Source organism: Rhinolophus sinicus, linkage group LG04, assembly GCF_036562045.2.
Source record: "Rhinolophus sinicus isolate RSC01 linkage group LG04, ASM3656204v1, whole genome shotgun sequence".
NCBI classification, from domain to species: domain Eukaryota; kingdom Metazoa; phylum Chordata; class Mammalia; order Chiroptera; family Rhinolophidae; genus Rhinolophus; species Rhinolophus sinicus.
Genome location: NC_133754.1, coordinates 159,642,771 through 159,663,006, shown reverse-complemented (window position 1 = coordinate 159,663,006; position 20,236 = coordinate 159,642,771). Strand labels below are relative to the sequence as shown.

General features: G+C 44.9%; 2 protein-coding genes across 3 annotated transcripts in view; both read right to left on the bottom strand.

The window, feature by feature from the left end:
• The window catches only part of TDRD7 (tudor domain containing 7), a 69,737-nt gene extending 62,218 nt beyond the window's left edge, over positions 1 to 7,519 (bottom strand). The window contains exons 1-2 of one of the 2 annotated variants that reach the window (XM_074330747.1): positions 7,391 to 7,512; positions 4,475 to 4,585 (exon numbers count right to left, since the gene is read on the bottom strand). The gene's annotated coding sequence lies outside the window, so the exon portion shown is untranslated. Of the gene's footprint in view, positions 1 to 4,474; positions 4,586 to 7,390 lie in introns of both variants that reach the window. The other variant, XM_019729177.2, reaches the window with a different exon arrangement.
• Positions 7,520 to 13,200: 5,681 nt separating this feature from the next.
• CCDC180 (coiled-coil domain containing 180) overlaps positions 13,201 to 20,236 on the bottom strand; it is a 50,887-nt gene continuing 43,851 nt past the window's right edge. Inside the window, 6 exon segments of the mRNA XM_074330745.1 lie at positions 13,201 to 13,372; positions 14,502 to 14,637; positions 15,403 to 15,508; positions 17,118 to 17,229; positions 17,728 to 17,865; positions 18,433 to 18,593. Coding sequence (XP_074186846.1) covers positions 13,241 to 13,372; positions 14,502 to 14,637; positions 15,403 to 15,508; positions 17,118 to 17,229; positions 17,728 to 17,865; positions 18,433 to 18,593 — 785 coding nt within the window. The 3' untranslated portion in view covers positions 13,201 to 13,240.

The window sequence follows — 20,236 nt, the reverse complement described above, 5'->3', positions numbered from 1 at the left end:
TTATGGCCTGCTTCCTAATTATCCTGTCCTCCTGCCCCAAGACTCTCAGATATTCATGTAGATTCAAGGTATGTATTTACAGTAAGCAACTGATAATAAAATAAATTTTAAAAAACACTGCTAATCTGTGCGGCACAGAAGTGCTCATCCTTATTTTTCACTTTTCCCACCCTATGTAACCACATGTTTGCCTATCTTCATTTATTAGATTGTTGTTTGTTTGGTTTTTTTTCTAAATGACACTTCCCAGTCTGACCTGAGACTGGCTCATACCACAAACATAACTCCCAGTTTCACTGTCTCTAATGCAACTATCATAGTTAAACTCCATAGTTAAAACCCAAAGAAGTTTACTATTTCTTTCAATAGCAAAGTTGCTGACAACTAACTGTTGATTTACTGATTTTGACTTGATTTGGGGGAGGGACGGGGAATGGCAGGAAGTTGTGCCTGTGCTTCCTCTGGCTTGTGTCTCTAAGTTCAATACCACTATGGAAAGAGCACTTATTTTCCTGGGACAAATCCCTTCTCCTGGGCCTTTGTCTCCTTGTCTGTAAGATGAAGGGGTTCGGTATTAGTGGTTCTCAACTCCCTGTCGCCGCCACCGCCGACACCATCACCACCGTCACCACCATCACCAACACTAAATGATACATGAAGATGGGCAGCACGACTGCCATCCACAATTCCCCCACTGCTCACCCGCTGCGGTGATCACCCTAGTTCACGCCAACAACATCTCTTGTCTGGATTGGGGCAACTGCCTCCGAGCTGGTCTCTCTGCTTCCACTTCACCTCCTAGAATCTATTTTCCACATCACAGCTAGGGTGATCCTTTTAGAGCATAAATCCTGTCACTTCATTCCTCCGCCCCAAACCCTCTAGGGGCTTCCTGGTTTAGACAAAAGGCCAAAGTTTTCATAGGGGCCAAAGGGGCCCCACACACTCTGTGCCCACCCTACTTCTCTGACCTTAATTCCTCCTTCCCTTTTTGTCACTCCCTCCACTCCCCCCAGGCTGGCCTCCCTGCTTTCCCTGGAACATGCCTGGGACATCCTCACACGAGGGCTTTTGTACTTGCCATTCCCTCTGTGGGAAGTCCTCGCTTATCCTCACCTTCTTCAGGTATTTGCTCAAATGTCACCTCCTCAGTAAGGCCTTCCTTGGCCACCCTATTCAAAATCAGAACTGTTATGCTAGCTGCCCAGTTCTCCCTACACCCCTTCCCTGCCTTGGTTTACTCCTTAACACTTATCACCATCACCAAATACTCTTCTTTAGCTAATTTTACCATCTGTCTCCGCGACTTGAATGTAAGCTCTGTGAAAGCAGGGATTTGTAAGGTTTTGTTCACTGCCGAATCCCTAGTGCCTAAGCCACAACGAGAGCTCAATAAACACAGAATGAATGAATGAATGAATGAATGAAAAATTCTCCATCTACCTAACACCACTCCTTTTCTCTCCTCCTCACTAAAATACATGCATGTGAGCTATTAAAGGAATCTTTATTTAAAAATTTTACAAAGTTTAATGATTGTTATAAACTGCTTGAGACAGCCAATTGCGTTACCAAGCTGTGGCTGAGAACCATCAGGTCCATTATTTCTGGGCCATTCCACTCTGAGCCAGTGTTCTCATGCGCGGGCCCAGGTTAGGACCACTACACGACTGTGAGGAGTCCATACTTCCTGAGGAGCAGCAAGCACTGCTTAGATCCTGGTAAGCTCTCACACTTACACATAGTCCTGTTTTTCAAACAGTGTACAGAAACTGTTGGGACTCACAAACCCATACCGATATTGAAATTCACAACAGTTTTTGGTAGTTACGGACTTTATCAACCATTGGACAGACACTAGAAGTACAACTACTAGTACGTGAGGCATCACAAAGTTTTTAAAAAGCTAATAACAAGAAGAACCTTATACTTGAGAAGACGGGGAAGTAGTGTTTGACCATATGGTTGCAATCTGAATTAAGTATCCCTCTATTTCCCCTACCCGCTGCCTTTTTAAAAATATGCTACTTTCATGGAATACTGTAATTCTCTATTTGCAAACAATTTTTTTGGAGGGAAGGGCAGTCCCTTAGCTTGTAAGACTGAGGCCCTCAAAGCTGGAGAGCAGTGGAGGCACAGTAAAACCTGGAAGGGTAAATGTGGTTTTTCGTCTTGTTCAGATACAGTTCTTGCTCTCATGCTTGTCAATTTCTTCCCGTCTGGTTTGCAATTCCTGTGTTAGCAACATCACTTTAGGCTTGAAACAAAAAGAAAGGTACAACTAAAGCTTTAAAAAATCATTATCATTTTCTAATCTACTATATTGCTTCAAAATGCTCTAAGTTTGGTTAATTCCTTGGCTATCCTGGCATATTTTGAGACTTCCTGAAGATGGCAATTATACTCAAAAAACTTTTATAAAAAATACATTATGTAAGACTACTTTCCTCTAACTATAAAAATCAAGTTTACCATCTTGGCTGTCATCCATAAGAAACAAAAGAAAACCTGTTATGGGAATTTCAACACTTAGTGTCTCAATGGCCTCTCCCCAAAATAATTAAGTTTGGAAGTTTCTCTATAGTAGCTCCCTAAATTTTTAAAGTTGCCATTTTGATCTTCCAAATCTCTTCCCCTCTTACCTCTATTCTCTAAAAAGGTTGTGACAAATATAATTTAGAGTTTAAGAGAATTCAAATTACTTTTATTCCGCGAATGTTCTGCCAGCAATGGTGGGCTGTAAATTAGGCTAGGTGAGGAGAAATAAGGTTGCCATCTCTGTTTTAGACCACAGGTCCTCAGGTTAAAATTCTCAAAGGTTTCCCTAGACAAGGAAGGGGCTTAAGGATGCTGCTGGAGCTGAATAAGAATCCTAAGCATCAGAGTCAAGCGGAGGTGGGTCTGGAGAATTATTTAATCCGAGTATTTTTTATTTCAAAACCTGACCAAGGGCAGCTAGCAAAGACTGTAGTCAAGAAGGAAGAAACTGGCCACAATGGATCACAACATATTGCTCTTGGCTTTCACTTGCTTCCTCTCACTCGTTTTCCTCCTCCTCTCCTTGCCTCTATTTCTGAATGACAAGCGTCTGAAGTAGAGTTATATGTGCACTAACCACAATACCTGGCATTCAGTAGTTTCTTAATAAAAAACATTTTCCTAGAAGCACTGTGTGGATAGGAAACTACCTATGAATATATGCATTAAATGGCTAAGGTCGCAATGACATCAGCACTGGTGTACTGGCAAAATTTTTAGGACCGCATTGAATATGAAATATTAGAATTTTCCCAGAGTGTCTTACTTGCCTCATTAACATACTTATGAACTGGCAAGCTTGGTAAGAACGCCACTGGATCTTCTCTAAGATCTCTCACCTAAACAGTCGGCAAAAAGTCACTTACTGCTTTGGCAGCAGTAAGAGCCTGGCAGCAGAGATTCCCTGCCAGACTGTAATCCCACAATGCCCCGGGACACTGCCTGGTATAGGAAGGCAGCAGAGGGCGGTGGGCCCGACCTCAGCAGGGGGAGCTGAGAGACACATGGAACGCCAGTGGGCACTTTCACACCATCTCCAAACTCTTCAGTTTCAAACTGAGGCCCAGGGTGAAATATTCCAGGTCTCACATATTTTTATGGCCAGAACCACAACCAGAATCCAGGTCTTCTGGCTCCCAAACTCAGGGCTTCCTTTCAGACACTGCTCCAAATGTATGCTTCAGAAGTAAACTCGGCTTAGGGCACACTGACAGCAACGCTCAGGTATGCTTAGCGACTAGCCCGTAAAGTGGCAAGACACAGGGATCTGCCACATTCTGATTGAAGGGTGTGGCATCCAAATCCAAAAGAATTGCCAACTGTTGCAAAAATTCAATGCTGGCAATTGACACCTTTCACCCTTTCATTCTGTCCCTTTTCTCTTTGCTACATAATTAATCGTGTACAAGAAGTACTTCTTGTACACTATAACGTACAAGAAGTGGGGCAAGGAGTAGGGGAAGGTAATGACAACCTTTAGGAAAGCAAGATTTTAACAATTTCAATAGCCTAAAATAATTCTCAAAACTGTATCTCGGAAATTCACAGCTGGTCTCTTTAATACACCTGGAAATGGTCCTGAGAAAGTCTTATTCTGAAGACCCTGGTTTTGGTGTCTGAGATACATGCCCTTACCATTGATTGATCATCCCTTGCTCGGTTATTTGCATTTTATCAGCTTCCTGTTGCTTGAGTTTCCTCAGTACTGGTGACCAAAGACCTGTAGCCAAGCGGATCTGGCTCACACCTATGCTTTCTCTTCTCTAAGTTTCTCTCTTCTTTTTTCCCCTCAACTATTTCCAACTGTATTATTTGGTTCATCTTCCGCAATGCACTTTTCATGTCATAAATTTGAGTTGTAGAGTGGCACTATATCCCTAAAATAAATCTGAAGAATTACTAGGGTAAATTGAAATCACCAAGTAATCTCTCTTACCTTCTTTATAGTCAGCTACTCAATTTTCAGTATCTCCACAGGGCATATACTTGTGGTCACTGGCTGCCCTTGTCCTTGAAGACACTATTTTAGCAATAAGTCGAGCCGCCCCTAAAGTTAGAATGTATATGCTGAAAAGGTATTAGACATTCCCTGGTTTATCCCAGACCCCTCATCTTAGGAATCAATACACTGAGCCTCAGAGAGGGAAGGCTTTTTAAAGGTCCTTTCACATTTCTCTCCTCGCAACAGTTTAACAAGTTATCTTTTCTCTCCTATTGTCTACTGTTACCACTTGAATTACTTCTTTACTCACTCTTTTTAAAAGGAAAGATAGTAATTAATGCCCTCAGATGGTGATATACTTCCTTAGGGTATCTTCAGGAAGCAGTTTTCTTTATTATTATAATTTCAAACTCCAAATTATGCATGCATTAACGACATTCTATGAACATATAAATAGGGCTTTCTATAAATCTATATACTAGAGATGGCAAAGTAGCTTAGTTAGGAGTGTGGGTTTTAGTAATCCTAGTTCTGCAACTAATTGGCTGCAACCCTGTGAGCAAGTCACGCCAAGTTTCTTTCTTCATATGGAAGATAAGGAAGGTAGACAAGATCCATGATTCTCAACTTAGAATCCTTCAAGTTTTGAAATAGGGTCCAAAGGTCTAATGGGAACCATAGGTTTGCTTCCTCCTGACCAAGCTGCATGGCTAAAATATTGAGTTCATTTTGGGGTCACAAGGAGTATCTTGTGCTGATCAGAAGCTCTAATTGGCAAATATACACATCTTCAGCTAAAAAAATCACAAAATAACGTTTAAATAGTTCATTTGAAAGACAAAAAATTTTTAAATTGGCCCAGTGGGGAAATAATGAAAAGAACGAAGCTTTTAAAAGCACAATGGTGGGAGTTGAGTGCAGAGAAAGTAGGTTTTGCATAAAGAAAGAAAAACCAATTCACACAAATTGGATTTCACTCCAAGCACCAAGGCAAGGCTGTCCTTCCTGTATTTATCTGCTGACTCTCAAAGTGCCCAGAGGCAAAGCACTCACTCTAGGTCAAATCTCAGTTCTTGAAAATAGCACTTGATCAAACACAGAGTGGGCACTTTGAGTTGGATTATAAAGCATTTTTCCTTTACATTCATATTAAGTCTCCAACGGGATTACATTGCACAGAAAATTTAGAGAGAGGTCCTTCAAGGAGTTTAAATCTCTTGGTACAAAATACAATAGTTCATTCAGCCATGTTCAACTAGTACACTTAAAAGGGCATTAGCAGGGATTACATTTCATTTCCAATCTGGGGACTGAAATCTGAAGGCACCACCAACCACTGCCTCAGTCTCACTGTATTTAACTAGCAAAGAAGGAGGCTGTGTGCCACGGAAGGGCCCTGGACTGGGCACAGGAGACGTGGGTTCTAATCCAGTAGGTCCCAGAAGCAATTCCCTGTACCCAGCACAGTACTTTGCATGTAACTGATGCTCAATGAATGTCAGTTGAGTGGAACTACAAAAATCTGCACCGTGAGCCACTTTATATTTTATAGAGAATTTAAGGCAGGGGCCTCCAAGAAACTGAAATCCCATTATGCAAATTATGGGAAGTTTGGTGGAAAGAAGAGTTAACATTTCCTGACTAGTATTAGAAGCCAAAGGATTTACAGTAGTTATATCACAAAAGCCTTGCAGACTACGTTAAATATTTCCATTTGATACATAGAAAACCAGGCTCAAAAAAAGTATGTAATCTGTTGAAGATCACAATTAGTAAGACGGCAAGCCGAGACTCCAACCCAGGTCTGCAAAGTCCACACTATTTGCAGTAGGTAACACTTACGCATCAAGGCAGCCCAGGATCAGTTGGGGACTTGGATTTAAGTTTCACTTTCTGTCATTAAGTTGTTGCATATCACTAAGCAGAACACTCCTCTGCAATTTTTCCATCTGCACGATGGGGGGGGGAATGGAAGGTGGAAGGATGGGGGTGGGGGGATTGGGGGGGTATATGACCTAGATCAGTGGTTTGTTTTGTTTTGCAGGGCAGTTATCAGAATCCTTTTGGGCCAGGATTTTGTTCTAAAATAGGTATTTCCTCTTCCTGCTCTTTGAAATTATTTGGGAGCGATACCCTTGGTTATGAATGGAAATATATTAACTCGTACACCCCTCCAGTAGATGGGGCAGAAAAGCGGTGCGGGCTCCAAGCCTCCTCCCACTGAGCTGAGGCTGAGAACCTGACCCTGTCGGATCCCGGTGAGAGTTAAGACACAACTCATTCATGGACCCGGGTTTCCTTCAGAGCTTGGGGCTCTGCACCCACCCGCTGCTCACGGTTTGAGAGGAATGGATGGTCCTGTGTCCTGCGTTACTTGAGCGGCCTGCAGGGGCAGGTCTATAAAGAGTAGCTCGCGCCTTCAAGGAACTTAAAGCTCCCGGTGTAAAACACCGGAGTTCAAACAGCCCGGGACTCTGACATCTCTGGCTCCAGGCGGCGGCCGCGGCCGGTCCCGCCGGTCCCGGGAACCACTTCCTGGTCAGCATCTCCCGCCCCTGCCCACACCCCACGGCTGTATTTCCCCCCACTGCACCGAGTTTCCCAGGCGGCTGGCGGGTCCGGCTGACTCCCGGTGAACGTCCATCCCGGCCCCGACTGGACGGAGGAGGGATCCCACCGGAGATTTAAAACACAACGCTCTGGAACTCCAACTACCCCGGCGCCCTGCCCGGTTTCCGGGGGTCGGGACCACGGCATCGCCCTGAGGCTGCAGGGAAGAGGCCCCGGGCCCGTTCGAGTCCCGCCCGAGCCACTGTCCCGCTAGCGACACAGGTGCGCCGCACCCGCCCGAAACCGCGTCGGACTTCGTCAGGCACCTGTCGCGCCCGCAGCGACAGGACCTGCGCTCACCTCGTTCCGGGGGCCCACGGCCCGTCCCCGCGCCTCTGGGCCCAGCTCCCGCCGCCGTCTCCGCCAGTGCCACAGCCGCGGCCGCCGCCCACTTTCGGTTTCCCCGCACAGCCGGCGCCGCCACCGCGGCCGGGGAATCACCTCAAGCCTCCGCCCCGCCCCGCTCCGCCCCGCCCCGAGGGCAGCCCGGCCTCGACTCTGCGCACGCGCGAGCACCCAGGCCTCGTCGGACCACGCCGGCGTCCGCGCGTGGGAAGGGAAACCGACGCCGCCTAGCGGTTTCTGCGCGTGCCCACGCACCGGCCGACGGCGAGGCCGGCTGCGGGATGGGCGCAGGAGCGCCTCCTCGTGGATAACGCAAGTACAGGCGGGCCGGGAGGACCCGGGACCCAGCCGACCTCAGCAGCCAGCACTCAACGTGCTCGTTGGTTCATCTTCCGATCAGACGTTTCATTCAACTCTGGCTCATTTGCTTTTTATTCTTCTAGACATCCACCTGGCCCACTCATTTCCTTTAGGTCTTTTCTCAGGCATCACCCTTTCAAGGAGGGTAGCCACACTCTCAACAACGTCAATATCCTTCCCTTATATTCCTGTTTCCCTTCTCGGTTTTCTCTCTCTTTAGCACCTGTCGAGCACACTATATGTGTTTTACTTATCTTTTCATGTCTACTGTCCTCAAATGAACGCTCTTTGAGTACAAGGATTTTTGTCTGGTTCCCTAGTCTATTCCCAGAGCCTAGGATAGTGCCTGGCACATGATAAGCGTGACATAAATATTTGTCAAATTCATTCCTTCTAATATTATTGAATACCTAATATTTATTCACTTATTTCTTCTGCACATAAATTATACTAACATATTGGGCATATTGGTTTATAGTCCTTAAACCAATATTGAAAACCTCTCCGCATTCATTCCATATGCATTCACTGAGGGCCTGCTATTTTTTACGACTTCATTGAGGTATAATTGATATACTATAAGCTGTACATGTTTAAAAGGTACAATTTGATATTTTGACATAGGTATACAGCTGTGAAACTATCACTACCATAAAAATAATGACCATATTCATCACCCCAAAAAGTTTCCTCATGCCCCTTATAATCCTCATCTCTTGTGCCTCTGTCCCTTGCCCTCTCAACCATTCATCTGCTTTCTGTTGCTATATTTAATTTGCTTTTTCTAGAATTTTTTATAAATGGATTCATACAGTATGCGCTGTCCTTTTGGTGGTGGGGGGATCCAAGTTCTTTCTCTCAGCGTAAGTCTGTTGAGATTCATCCATGTTACTGTGTGTACCAACAGTTCATACCTTTTTATTGCTGAGTGGGATCCCGTTGTATGGATACACTAAACCTACCATACGACACAGCAATTCCATTCCCCCCGTTTACCCAAGAGAAATGAAAGCACGTATCCCCATCCCCAATGGACAAGAATATAAATAGCAGCTTTGTAAAATAGCTCAAAATGGAAACACGTAAATGTCCATCGGAAGGTGAATGGACACTCAACCAGTATAAATTGAACACCTGTGGCTAAATAACTCCTAGTTGGAGTGCCAACTAGGTTGAGGCACAAGCCTGTGCTTGAGGAGCTTTCGATTCAGTGAAAAGATCTAGTAGATTAGAAGGAGCTCATGGAAGCTCCGAGAGCCCATGCTTGGGGAACTTCTTTGAACACAGTTTTCTTTTATACTCCCACATCTAGTCCCTAAGTCTGCCCAAATGTCTCTCCCTGGCTCTTCCCTCCATCCTGCTGCCGTATTTCAGTGTTTCAGAGCTCTCCCTCCTTTCTCTCTCCTCTAATCTGCTCCACACCCTGCAGTGGATTCAATAGACCGAAAATACAACCGACCCAATTTGAACTCTGCAGTACTCAGATCATATTAAGATGGGAAAGATGTAAAAAGCTGCTCCCAATTGAAAAGGGGCCAGTTGAAGTAGGAAATTAGGAACAACTCCAGAGTCCAATGTGCAAAGCAAGTCATAAAACAATGAGTTGACCCCAAGTCTAAGATCCTTTATCCTTGCAAAGGGGTTCCGTGTTTAGACTGTTTTATATATAAACAAAACTGATGCCCTGAAGCTAGTTTTTTTAAAATCAGCCTTTACTGATGAATAGTTTACATATAATAAAAATTTTAAATGTACAGTTTGATGAATTTTGACAAATGTATTCACTCATGTGTCCACCACCACAATCAAGATAGAGAACTAGGTGACCATTCCCAAAAGTTCCCCTGTGCCTCTTTAGAGTCCATTTCCTCCCCCGACATCCAGCCCCTGGCAGCCAGTAATCTATCACTATAGCATTGCCTTTTCCAGAATGTCATGTAAATGGAACGATACAGTATGTATTCTTTTGTGTCTGGCTTCTTAGACTGCTTTTGAGAGTCCCCCATGTTGTTGCATATCAGTGGCCTGTTCCATTTCATTGCTGAGTAGTATGCCATCGTATGCATGGATATATAACAATTTATCCATTCATATTTGGTACACGTTTGTGTTGTTTCCAGTTTGGGGCTAGTATAAATAAAGCCACTATAGACGATCAGGTCTTTGTGTGGGCCTGTTTTTCTTCCATAAAGACTTAGGAGTAGAATTGCTGCTTGTAGGATAAGTGCACGTCTGACTTTATAAGAACTGTCAAACTATTCTCTAAAGTTGCTGCACCATTTTAGACTCTCCCTTCTTACCCCCCCCCCCCACAGCAATGTATGAGAGTTCCAGTGGTTCCAAACACTCTTTAGTACTTAGTATTGTCAGTCTTTTTAATTTTAGCCATTCCAGTGGAGATACAGAGATATCACATTGAAGTTTTAATTTGCATCTTCCCATGACTAATGATATTGGGTATCTTTTTGTGTTTATTGGCCCTTTGTATATGTTCTTGGGTAAAGTGTCCATTCTAGATAGATTTTTGACTAGGACATATCAGGGGGTTCTCAGAAGTCCCTGGGTAGCTGACATAGCAAAGGCAGGTTAGGGAGTTGCATTTCTTTTCTTTGGGAATGGTCCAAGGCCCAGGGAGTTCAAGAATTAATCCCCATGCCCTGGATATAATTGGATTTCAGGGGAATTAAGGGACATCAGAGGTGACACAAATGGTTACTCTTTAGGCACAATGGTTCTTACCTTTTGTGGGGGAAGGAGGTCAGAATATGTGAAAGTAATACATAGATACAAAATTTGTCATAAGGTTTCAGAGGTTTTGCACTCCCTTTTCGTAATAACCTCTCTTGGAGTGCAAATTAAGGCTCGGGTGTGAGGAAGGAAGATGGATTTGTTGCCAGCTTATCCTGAGCTGAGAAAGGTGGAAGTTTTTCAAGTGTGAAACCCCCATCTAAAGCCCTTCATGCATTCTTGTCCACACCTAGTGTGTTCATTTGGAGACAGCCACATTAGACACAAACACCAAAACACCTACACAAGGCAGACAGCACCAAAGCTATTGGTTGAGTTGAATTTCTGTCCTTTCCTCCCTTCTCTCAGTTCAGCACACACCAGTTAGAACGAAAAGGGAGATAGCACCCAGGTTCCCAGAACCTATCTGTTCCTCACATCTCACCTGATGGAGTGTGTGTGTGTGTGTGTGTGTGTGTGTGTGTGGTGTTTGCGGTACAGCCCAAGACAAAGACACTCCTTGCCCGCCCTCTCAGAGCCTTTTGGACTTTATAGCTACCATACGCAGCTTTACCAACGTCCCTTCCACCCTCCAATATTTAGAGAGCCAATTTTAGAGACTTTTGGTCGCCCTCAGCTCACTTGCCATCTGAACTCATCTGTTTCTTTTCTATATCGTCTTCAAAAAGAAAGCCAAAACCAAAACTCTCTATCACCTTATGTACCACCAAATGAGGCACAGGCACTTGGTAGTGGCATTATTCAGTGTCTTGAAGAATTCATCTCCCTGGAAATCTTCCTTGAAGCCCCCACCTGAAAGTGATTCCTCCTTCGGCTGAGCTCCTAGAGGACCTGACTTGTTCCTCAAACGTTTACAATGGAGGAAAATGTAGAAGTGGTTCTGTGTCTCATCTCCCTTGTGAACTTGAAAGAAAAAAAATACAGATTTTATTCATCTTTTTTCCCTTAGTTATTTCATTGCAGATCATTTTAGCAAAAGTAATTTTAACTCCTTTTCGAAGCTAAACAACAACATGTTCAAAATTATATGTGTGGATGAAACCCAGCCTCACTGGTATTTCTGCAGACGTGAGGTCAGGAGGGATCCACGACAGGAGGGATTTTTGGACACATCTACTTTTGGTTAATCATTAACATCACGATCACTTCCTCTCCCATCAGCTATTGCCTCACAAACAAATGCAGAGAAATTTCTGGACAATTGCATTTGTTTTTACTGAGTAAGGAGTAAAAAAAAACCAAACACAACACAACAAAAGGGAGAGATTGCCAGAGCTCTGCTAACATGCAGGCTGTGGTACAGCTCAGGAGGGGCTGACTAAGCAAAACTTCCTAATCTCCCCACAAAGGCCTCCCCGGTGAGTCAGCTGAAAGGGGCTAATCCCCACAAGAGACTGACCCCTAAAGCTGTAGAGGCCGCACAGCCACTGAACACTGGCAAATGGGATAACAAAAGCTTAAATCGATATTGAGTAGAGAAAGGTCATAGAAGCAAGAGGGGAGGGTCGTGGCTATTGAAGAGATTGCTTCTGCCCACTCTTGAGTTGTAGGTCATTCACACAGCTCAGCCGCGGGCAAGGCCCATCCATTAGGATGATCCCAAGGATGCAGATATTGACCTGTCAGCTGGTTAAGGGCCCAGTTGTGGGGTAGCGCATGGAGGTGGGGGTAACTAATACTTTAAGCAAAGCAACCAACTACAATATTACTGATTCTATAACAGCCAGTCAACCAGCTGGTACAAAATTTATACTGCACTAGAAGGTGGGGCGAGGAAAGAAAAAGGCAGCAAGACGAAACCACATACATATATAAGGAACCTACCTCATGAGTCACTAAAAGAGAGAAAGCATGTGAAAATGTAAATTGATGCAAAGTCAAAATGCCAACCATGTAAAAGAAACAGGAGTTGATGTCGAGAATGAATATTAGCATCCTGTCCAAGTGGCATAGAAAGTTAATGACAAATGAGACTTGGCATGGTTGGGCCACTTAGAAATCGAAGAGGAGAGAAAAATCGACAAAAAAAAAACAAAAAAACCCACAGGATGGAGGTTTCCAAAGAGAATGATCTGAGTCCTGTGGGATTAAAGAGGCCAAAAGGAAAATTAAGGAGGCCTAGAAGATTTTTCCAAAATGCTGTAATTTGGCCAGGCAAGTTGCCAGGCAGATACCCAGTTAACACTGGCTTAATTCTTCACTGGTTCTAGGAATCACTGCATAGTTGCAATTATAGCCCACATTTTGTTAAATGTAAAATATATTCTTTCTCATAAGTTTTAATTCATTTTCTAAGGTGAAGTACCAAGCATGACTTTTGGAAGTTATTTCCTTTGAAGCACTGGACTCTATTGCCCACCATCCCTGAGAACCACGTAGAACTCCCTTTCACCTCAGTCTTCCTCATTGGAACTGATGTCCACGTGGGCAGGTACTACATCACGTCCTGGTCACTGATGGAGCAAAGTGCTGCACACAGACCAGGGATGGATGGACGGATGGATGGATGGACAGATGGATGGATGGATGGATGGATGGATGGATGGATGGATGGATAGATAGATAGGTAGATGTATGTATGTTTGGATGGATGGATGGATGGATGGATGGATGGATGGATGGATGGATGGAAGGACAGATGGATGGATAAGGAGGCGTCCATACAAAATGAGCCTTTATTTGGAGTGCGTTGAGGTGTCACGAGTACAGGCCCTGGATAGTGTGTATGGAGCTCTGCCAGCTGTCCTTCCAGCGCTGAGCCGCCTTCACCTGCAATGTGTTGTCATCCCGGATCTTCTTCAACTCCTCTTCAAATGATGCTAAATATTTCTGGGAACAAGGCAGCAGCAGGACGCGGCATGAGGAGGCACTTCTGAATTCTGTGCCCTAGAAGAACTCTGTAACGTGCTGGCAGGTAGTTTGTAACCCACCCCAGGCACTGGCAAGATTTCCGTAAGTCATTTCTCATGTGATTTGCTCAACAACTGACCAGGCAGGTCCTACTGTTTTCCTTGTTCTGTAGATGGGGAAACCGAGGCTCAGAGCCTTGCCTGAAGGTCATCCAGCTAGAAAGAGGCTGAGCAGGGACTAGGATCCGGCCTACTGGACTCTGCACGCCTTCCTAACTGCTGTTCTGGAACTCAGGCTTCCTGCTTCCTCGGGAGGCTGAGTCCTCCAGGCCCTGAGCAGGCAGAGCTGCCCCCTCTGTCTGGGGCTGGACATAGTGGCCCAGTAAGGGCCAGCCCTGGGCACTGTAGGCTCTCTCAATACCAGTCAGCCTACCTCTGGGTAGGACAAGGTTTCTCTCTGGGCACCAGGTCCAAAGATCAGCACATCATCAGAACTGAGAGGGCCCACAGGTGGCATCTGGGAGTAGCCTCTTTCTCAGACAGGTCCCGTGAGTGTCTAACAGGCACGTGGGTTCTAACCCTAGCTCTGCTACTCTGTAGTAGCATAGAGGGGGGCATGTTTCTTTAAGCCTCAGTGTCCTCAGCAGTAACCTGGGGACAATTCTATCTTCCTCATGGAGTTGTTACAAGGATTCAATGAGATGCCTCATGTTGAGAACAGAAGCTACAGTAGGTACTCAGTAACTATCAGCTATTCCACCCACTACTCCTGGGGTCCCTGTGCCTCTAACTCTGTCCCCTTGCTGTGACCCAACTGTTCCTCTGGAAAACCTCCCTTCACCCTGCCCTCAGTCTGGGGTGTTCCTCTGGGCGCCTGCGGCACTGGGGCTCAGCCATCAGGCCCACGCTGTCACTGGGACTGGACATGTCCCTCTGCCTTAGAACATTAACTGTTGACACTGTGTCTGGAGCACCTTGACGTGTCATCGGCTCCAAGGGCCAAATGTCAGGGCACCTGTGATGGGAAGAGACCTCCTTCCCCAGCCAGCCAAACGGAGCTGCCCTGTGCCCCCCTGGATGCCTCCAGCCCAGCCCAGCCCTTCATTCACCAGGTAGACAGCATCTCGGGCTTCCACGGCTGCCAGGTGGCCCAGTGTGGTTTTGGTGGTGGTGATCGATGAAGTTTTCCGGAGGAGAATCTTGTTTTGGATGGTGACTTCGGTGGGTTTGATTCCGGGCCACTTCCTACAAACAAACACGCATGTCAAAGCCCACAGACGTGGCTTCATCACTCACAGTGCACCCACTAACCCTGGGGGGACAGGTTAGCCTTTCTTTAAATGTCTTAATTAAAAGAAAAAAGCCTTCTGAGCAGTCAATGTTAAGTTTCTTCAAGTTCTTTTTCATATTCTCACACTGTTGAAAGCCATGTGAATAAACAGTCTTGGGTTCTGCGCGGGGCAGGGGAATGCTACGCCTCCAGCTGCTTCCTGTTCCTGGGCCTCACTTTCCTCCTCAGTCTGCCAGCCAGGTGGCAGTCACTGGTTCCTGGTCCATTTTTCCGGCTATGCTGTAAAAGCTACTGCTAAGAACTTAGCTCTGCAAATCACTGCCTTACTTCTTCCAGAGTCACATTCTTGACACACAGGGACAAGCACTTTGATAGCTCCTGGCACACATGACACAGCTGCAGTGGTTCGCAGTGCCACCAGTGCCACCAGGGACCCAGAACATGCCTCACACTGGGACAGGCCTCCCTTTCTTTGTGGGACGTTATTATGTCAACTAACAGCTGCCGAGCTCTCAGTATGTGCCAGGGGCCCTCCAAGTACAATCTCTTTTCACTTTCTCTTCATAACATCAGGTGAGGTAGGCTGTGGTACCCATTTCACAGAAGAGGAAACTGAGGCTTAGAACATAATGCCATTCCCAGGTGACCAGGTCTGTTATTCCACAGCACCGTCCTCAGCAATACAGCCATGCATATATTCCTCCTGTGCTTACTCTCACCTGCTCCCCCGTTCAATCAGGGGCTTCTCACTCTCTTCCTCCAGGGAGAGTCCGGTGAGTTTCCTCCGGATGAGGATTGATGTTTTCTGTCTGGGGGGCTCCATCTCTGGCAGGCAAGAGACAGGTTACTGACCGTGGCCTCACCACAGCCTGAGATCAAGGGGCCTACCCCATGACTTTACAGAAATGAGGGCTTACTCCTCCCCTCCCCACTTGGAGTCTCCCAGGGGAGGGCAAAGTCCCCTCCCACAGTAAAGCTGACTATACCATATATGTAGGCTGTATTCTTAACGTTCTTTGTAATTCAAATTGAATTTCTTACTGTACTATAATAAATATTTAGTGTCTTTGTAATAAAATAATTTAGTAAAAACATATTTTAATTACTTAATAGATTCGTGATAAATGGATAACGTTTAATACATGATTTGAGTCTTTGTATAGTTATAAAAGTAATATGCACATTATAAAAACTTTAAACATCACCTAACCTGGAAAAAGAAAAGATTCTAGAAGTGTCTCCCAATCCCAGCCACCAGAGGTGAGTGCTGTCAACAGTCCGGTACCTGTCTCTCAGGCTCTGTCTCTCTCGTTCTCTGTGTCTCTATTTATCTCTCTGACATAGATTCATTTACATATACGTGACTACGCATGTTTATATCATGTGTGTGGTTTTTTTTAATGGTATCATATATAAGTGCTGACTGTCAATTTGTGTTTTCACGTAACAGTATTACTGGCTCCCTTTCCACGTGGGCACATATAGACCTATTGAACCCACTTTAACAGCTGTACAATATTCACTTGCACATCTGGATCATCATTTATTTAACCAATCCCCTATACCTGGATATTAGTGTAGTGTCCAATTCTTTGCAATTTCAGTGCTGTGACGAATACACTTGAAAATATATCTTTGAAAAAGTGTGCAAGTATTTCTGTTGGATAAATTCCCAGGGTAACAACCACAGTTGTGTACATTCAGAATTCTGACAGGTACTGACAGAGGGTTCTCCGAGAGAGTGGTATTGATGTCACACTTCTCCAAGGGTCTCTGTGGCATTTGGGCTTCCTCACCTTCTCACCAGGGCTGGTTGCCACTGAGCTTAAAAGCCTTGCAAGGCTATTGGTGAAAACTGGTATCTTAATAATGTTTGTATTCACATTTTTCATCAACAGTCAAGTCAAGCACCTTTTACATTTACTGGCCATAGGAATTGCTTCTCTTCTGAATTGCATATGTTTGTCCTTTGTCTCTTTTTACAAATTTGACTTGTACAACAAGGATATTCGGTCTTTTTCTGATCTTTAGGTTATTAGGAATATTTTTCCAGTTTGTAGTTTGTCTTTCCATCTTTCGATATTTTTCCTTGTTTTTCTTTTGGCCACAGAGAAGTACCAGCCATTTCCTTTACGGTTTCTGGCTCTCATCTCGTAATTAGGAAAGCTCACCCTATCTCAAGATCATGAAAAGATTTACTATTAGGGTTTCATTGTTTACATATAACCTTCGACCTTTTTGGGATTTGCTTTTAAAATAAATTTAAAAAAAGCTTACTTTTAATGAAAACAAAAACAAAAATTCATCAGTCCCCTCAGTGGAGAATCTGTTTTCATTCTGGTAGAATTGGGGGAAAGCAGAACCCTCTAGGCCCATCAGCCCGCACCTCACCAACCGCCTGGGGCCAGGGCACAAGGCCGGTGGTGCCACTTACTTGCAACCTGGACATCGTCAATGGTGACCACTTCATCTAATTGCAGCAGGAACTTCTCAGCGAAGGTGGCCAAGCTGGTGATGAAAAGCCGGCCACACTTTCTCGTAGATTCCTGGAGAAAACACAGGGGGCCTCGTGCTGCAGGGAGAGGAACTTGCCTCCAAAAGTAGGCTGAGGGTGGATCTGGGGAGCCAGCAGGTGAGACAAGACCAAAGTCATGTGTCAATGTGTCCACGTTAACTGGCATCTGGTCCTCAGCCAGGAGGCCTCTCCCAAGAGGTAGAGGTGACTTGGCTTGAAGATAAGAAATGATTCAGAAATTGCCAAGGGACAATTCACCAAAGAGGAAATAAAACTAGACCTGGATCTTGAAAAACAAAAAGTTCTCACTAGTAATTTTGTAATTAATTTAGAAATCAAAAAATTGGCAAGTTAAAGACAGCCACACGGATCATCTCCACCTGTAAAACCTGCCCCCTTTCATGCCCCATGTAGGCCAGGGTGCCAGCGCCACGCTTGGTACTGTTGGTGGGCTGTCAGTTGGGGTAAGCTCTCCGGAGGGCAGTGCAGCGCTCAGTACCCGGACCTGGGAGTGGATGGCACCACTGACCTCCAACTTCTCCCCGGTTTCCCTAATCATGGTGTCCACATCTTCCTGTCTTTTCTCTTCCATTCGACATAGAGACTCCATTTCTTGGAAACGTGCAGGGTGTCCGAGATTTGGATGGAGACTCTGGGCATTTTCATCCTTCAATCAAAACATCCAGAAATCAGCAAGGATTTTGATACCAGTATCTGAAGGTCAGGGCCAAAAAGTCCCGGGCCCATGTCCTCTGCCAATTATGGCCATGACCAGACTGAGGTGTACTCTGACCTGGGTGTCCGAAGGGCCAAGGGCAGAGGAGTGGCAGAGAAGGCAAGATAGGGGCATGGCTGGAGCCAACTCTGAGGGTAGGGAGAGGGCATCTGTGCAGCACAATCAGGGCTTTAGTCCAATGAAATCAACAGCATCCACATCCCATGGCTACAAAGACCAGGTGGACGATCACTGTTGATCTCAATGACCAGGGCCACACGGAACCCAGCTGACCCACCCATTCAATCCAACAAGGAGTGTACTGAATGTTTTCTATGAAGAAGCTATTGGCTCCACTCTCATTTCTCCAATGCCTCGTGTCCCTCAGCCCTCATCTAACAATCCCAAGCCTAGCCCACTGCATTCCCTGGGACCCTGTTCTGCCTATGCCCTGCACCCATTTCTAAATTCCCAGGGCCCCTGGTCCTGGAGAGGAAGAGCTGGTCCTGGGGCCCTCACCTTCCTTTTCTCCAGTTGCTTCTGATAATCCCAGAACTGTTCCTGGATCTCTCTGATGGAGGTGCAAAATCTTTTCCAGTGGTTCTCCTTGAAATTCTCCATCACCAGCCAACATACCTGGGGCAGCAGCTCCTCAAATCTCCTCATCTGGGCTCGTAATTCTGTCGACATTGGGGGTTGGGGGTCAGGGGAGAGGACAGACAGAAGTTGCTGAGGCGATCTCTCTAACAAAGGCCCAAAGCAGTTTCCCAAAGAGAAAGACTTGGTCTTCAATGTGGTAATAGATATTTCACCAAAAGGGACCCTTTGTTCAAACCAGCATAGAAAATAGAAAATACTGGATTAAACAAGTTAAAAGGACTTCTCTTTTATACTCTGCAGGATTTTTCAGCTCATTTAAAATGCATTGCGTCTTTTAGCAGTTCTGTCTCATCCATTATCTCTTTAAATATTGCCTCGACTCTAGTCTGTTTCCTCTCCCCTTGGACCTCTAAATAGCTATTTGTTAGACCTATTCCTTCCTCTATATCTCCTCACCTCTCTCCCCAGTGTTTATGTGTTTCTGTGTTGTATTTTGAGTTTTTTCTTTGGATCTACCTTCCAGTTCACCGATTGCAGCTCCAGCAGTGAATAATCTGATAGCAAAGCCATTCATAATTTTTAAATGTCAACTATTTATTTTCCCAAGAGAGGAGTTCTACTTGGTTCTCTTTTGTATCTACTTGGTCATTTTATTCGTCTCTTGCTCCTTACTCATGTTTCCAATTTGCTCTTTAATAAGTACATTCTTTTATATTCTGTGTTTGAGATGTTCAATATCTGAAGTTTTTACTGGCCTCATCCTGCTGTCTCATGTTCAAGGTGCCTTTTTTCCTTGTGTTTGTGTTTTGTTTGTTTGGTTTTTTTTTACTGTGATCTCTTCTTATTCTGGGCATTTTATTTGTGGGACTCCTTGGAGGCCTGAATTGAAGGTGGGTTTTACTAGAGATTTGTAGTATCTCCACTAAAGAGGTATCTGAGCACAACTACCTAATTCAAGATCATTTTAAGCTAACGTATCAGCAAGAGGTCTTTGGGACGATCCACAGAAACAAAGTTGAATTCAGGTCTATCTTGGTGTGACTTCAGGTTTAAAAACCACATAACAGCTGGCTTATAGTCATGGATTCTCATTGGAGTTTTTCTTCTTCTTTAGCCAGTACCAAGGTTTTTAATAAACAGTCGACCTTCTAGTTGTGGGGCTGAGAGAGGTGGTTTTTGTCTCATTCACCTCACTCCGCAGATGGAGTCCCAGTTTTATGTGGCATGTGTCCTTTTAGACTTTCCACCTCGGGAGGGCTGAGGCTTTGTCTCCAATGCCCTGAAGGCCACGAAAACAAGGAGTCAGTGAAGCCCTTAGGGCAAAAGCCAAAATTACTGCTCAATTATAGTTCTTATTTTGTTTAATTTTGAGGCCTTGTGTGTTTCTTACTTTATAGCTATCTCAATGCATTTAAAAGAGTTCATCATAAAAAAATTCTATCCAGCATTTTTACATGTTTCCAGTGGGAAAGTTGGTCAGGACACTGGACTCACAAACTGTAGGAAATGGAAGTGTTCATTTCATGTGAACTATGAATCTTCCAGAGAGGGACATAATTTGCTGCATTTCTTGACCATGGAAACTTCCTTTTGAGGAGGGTCATGTAGGACGGGATCCCACAGAGTTCACCTGGGGGAAATTCTGAGCTAGAGAAACAAAATGGTGTCTGTAGTCTCAATTCTGGTCATTGCCCAACCACATAACAAGAACTACGGCAGACTG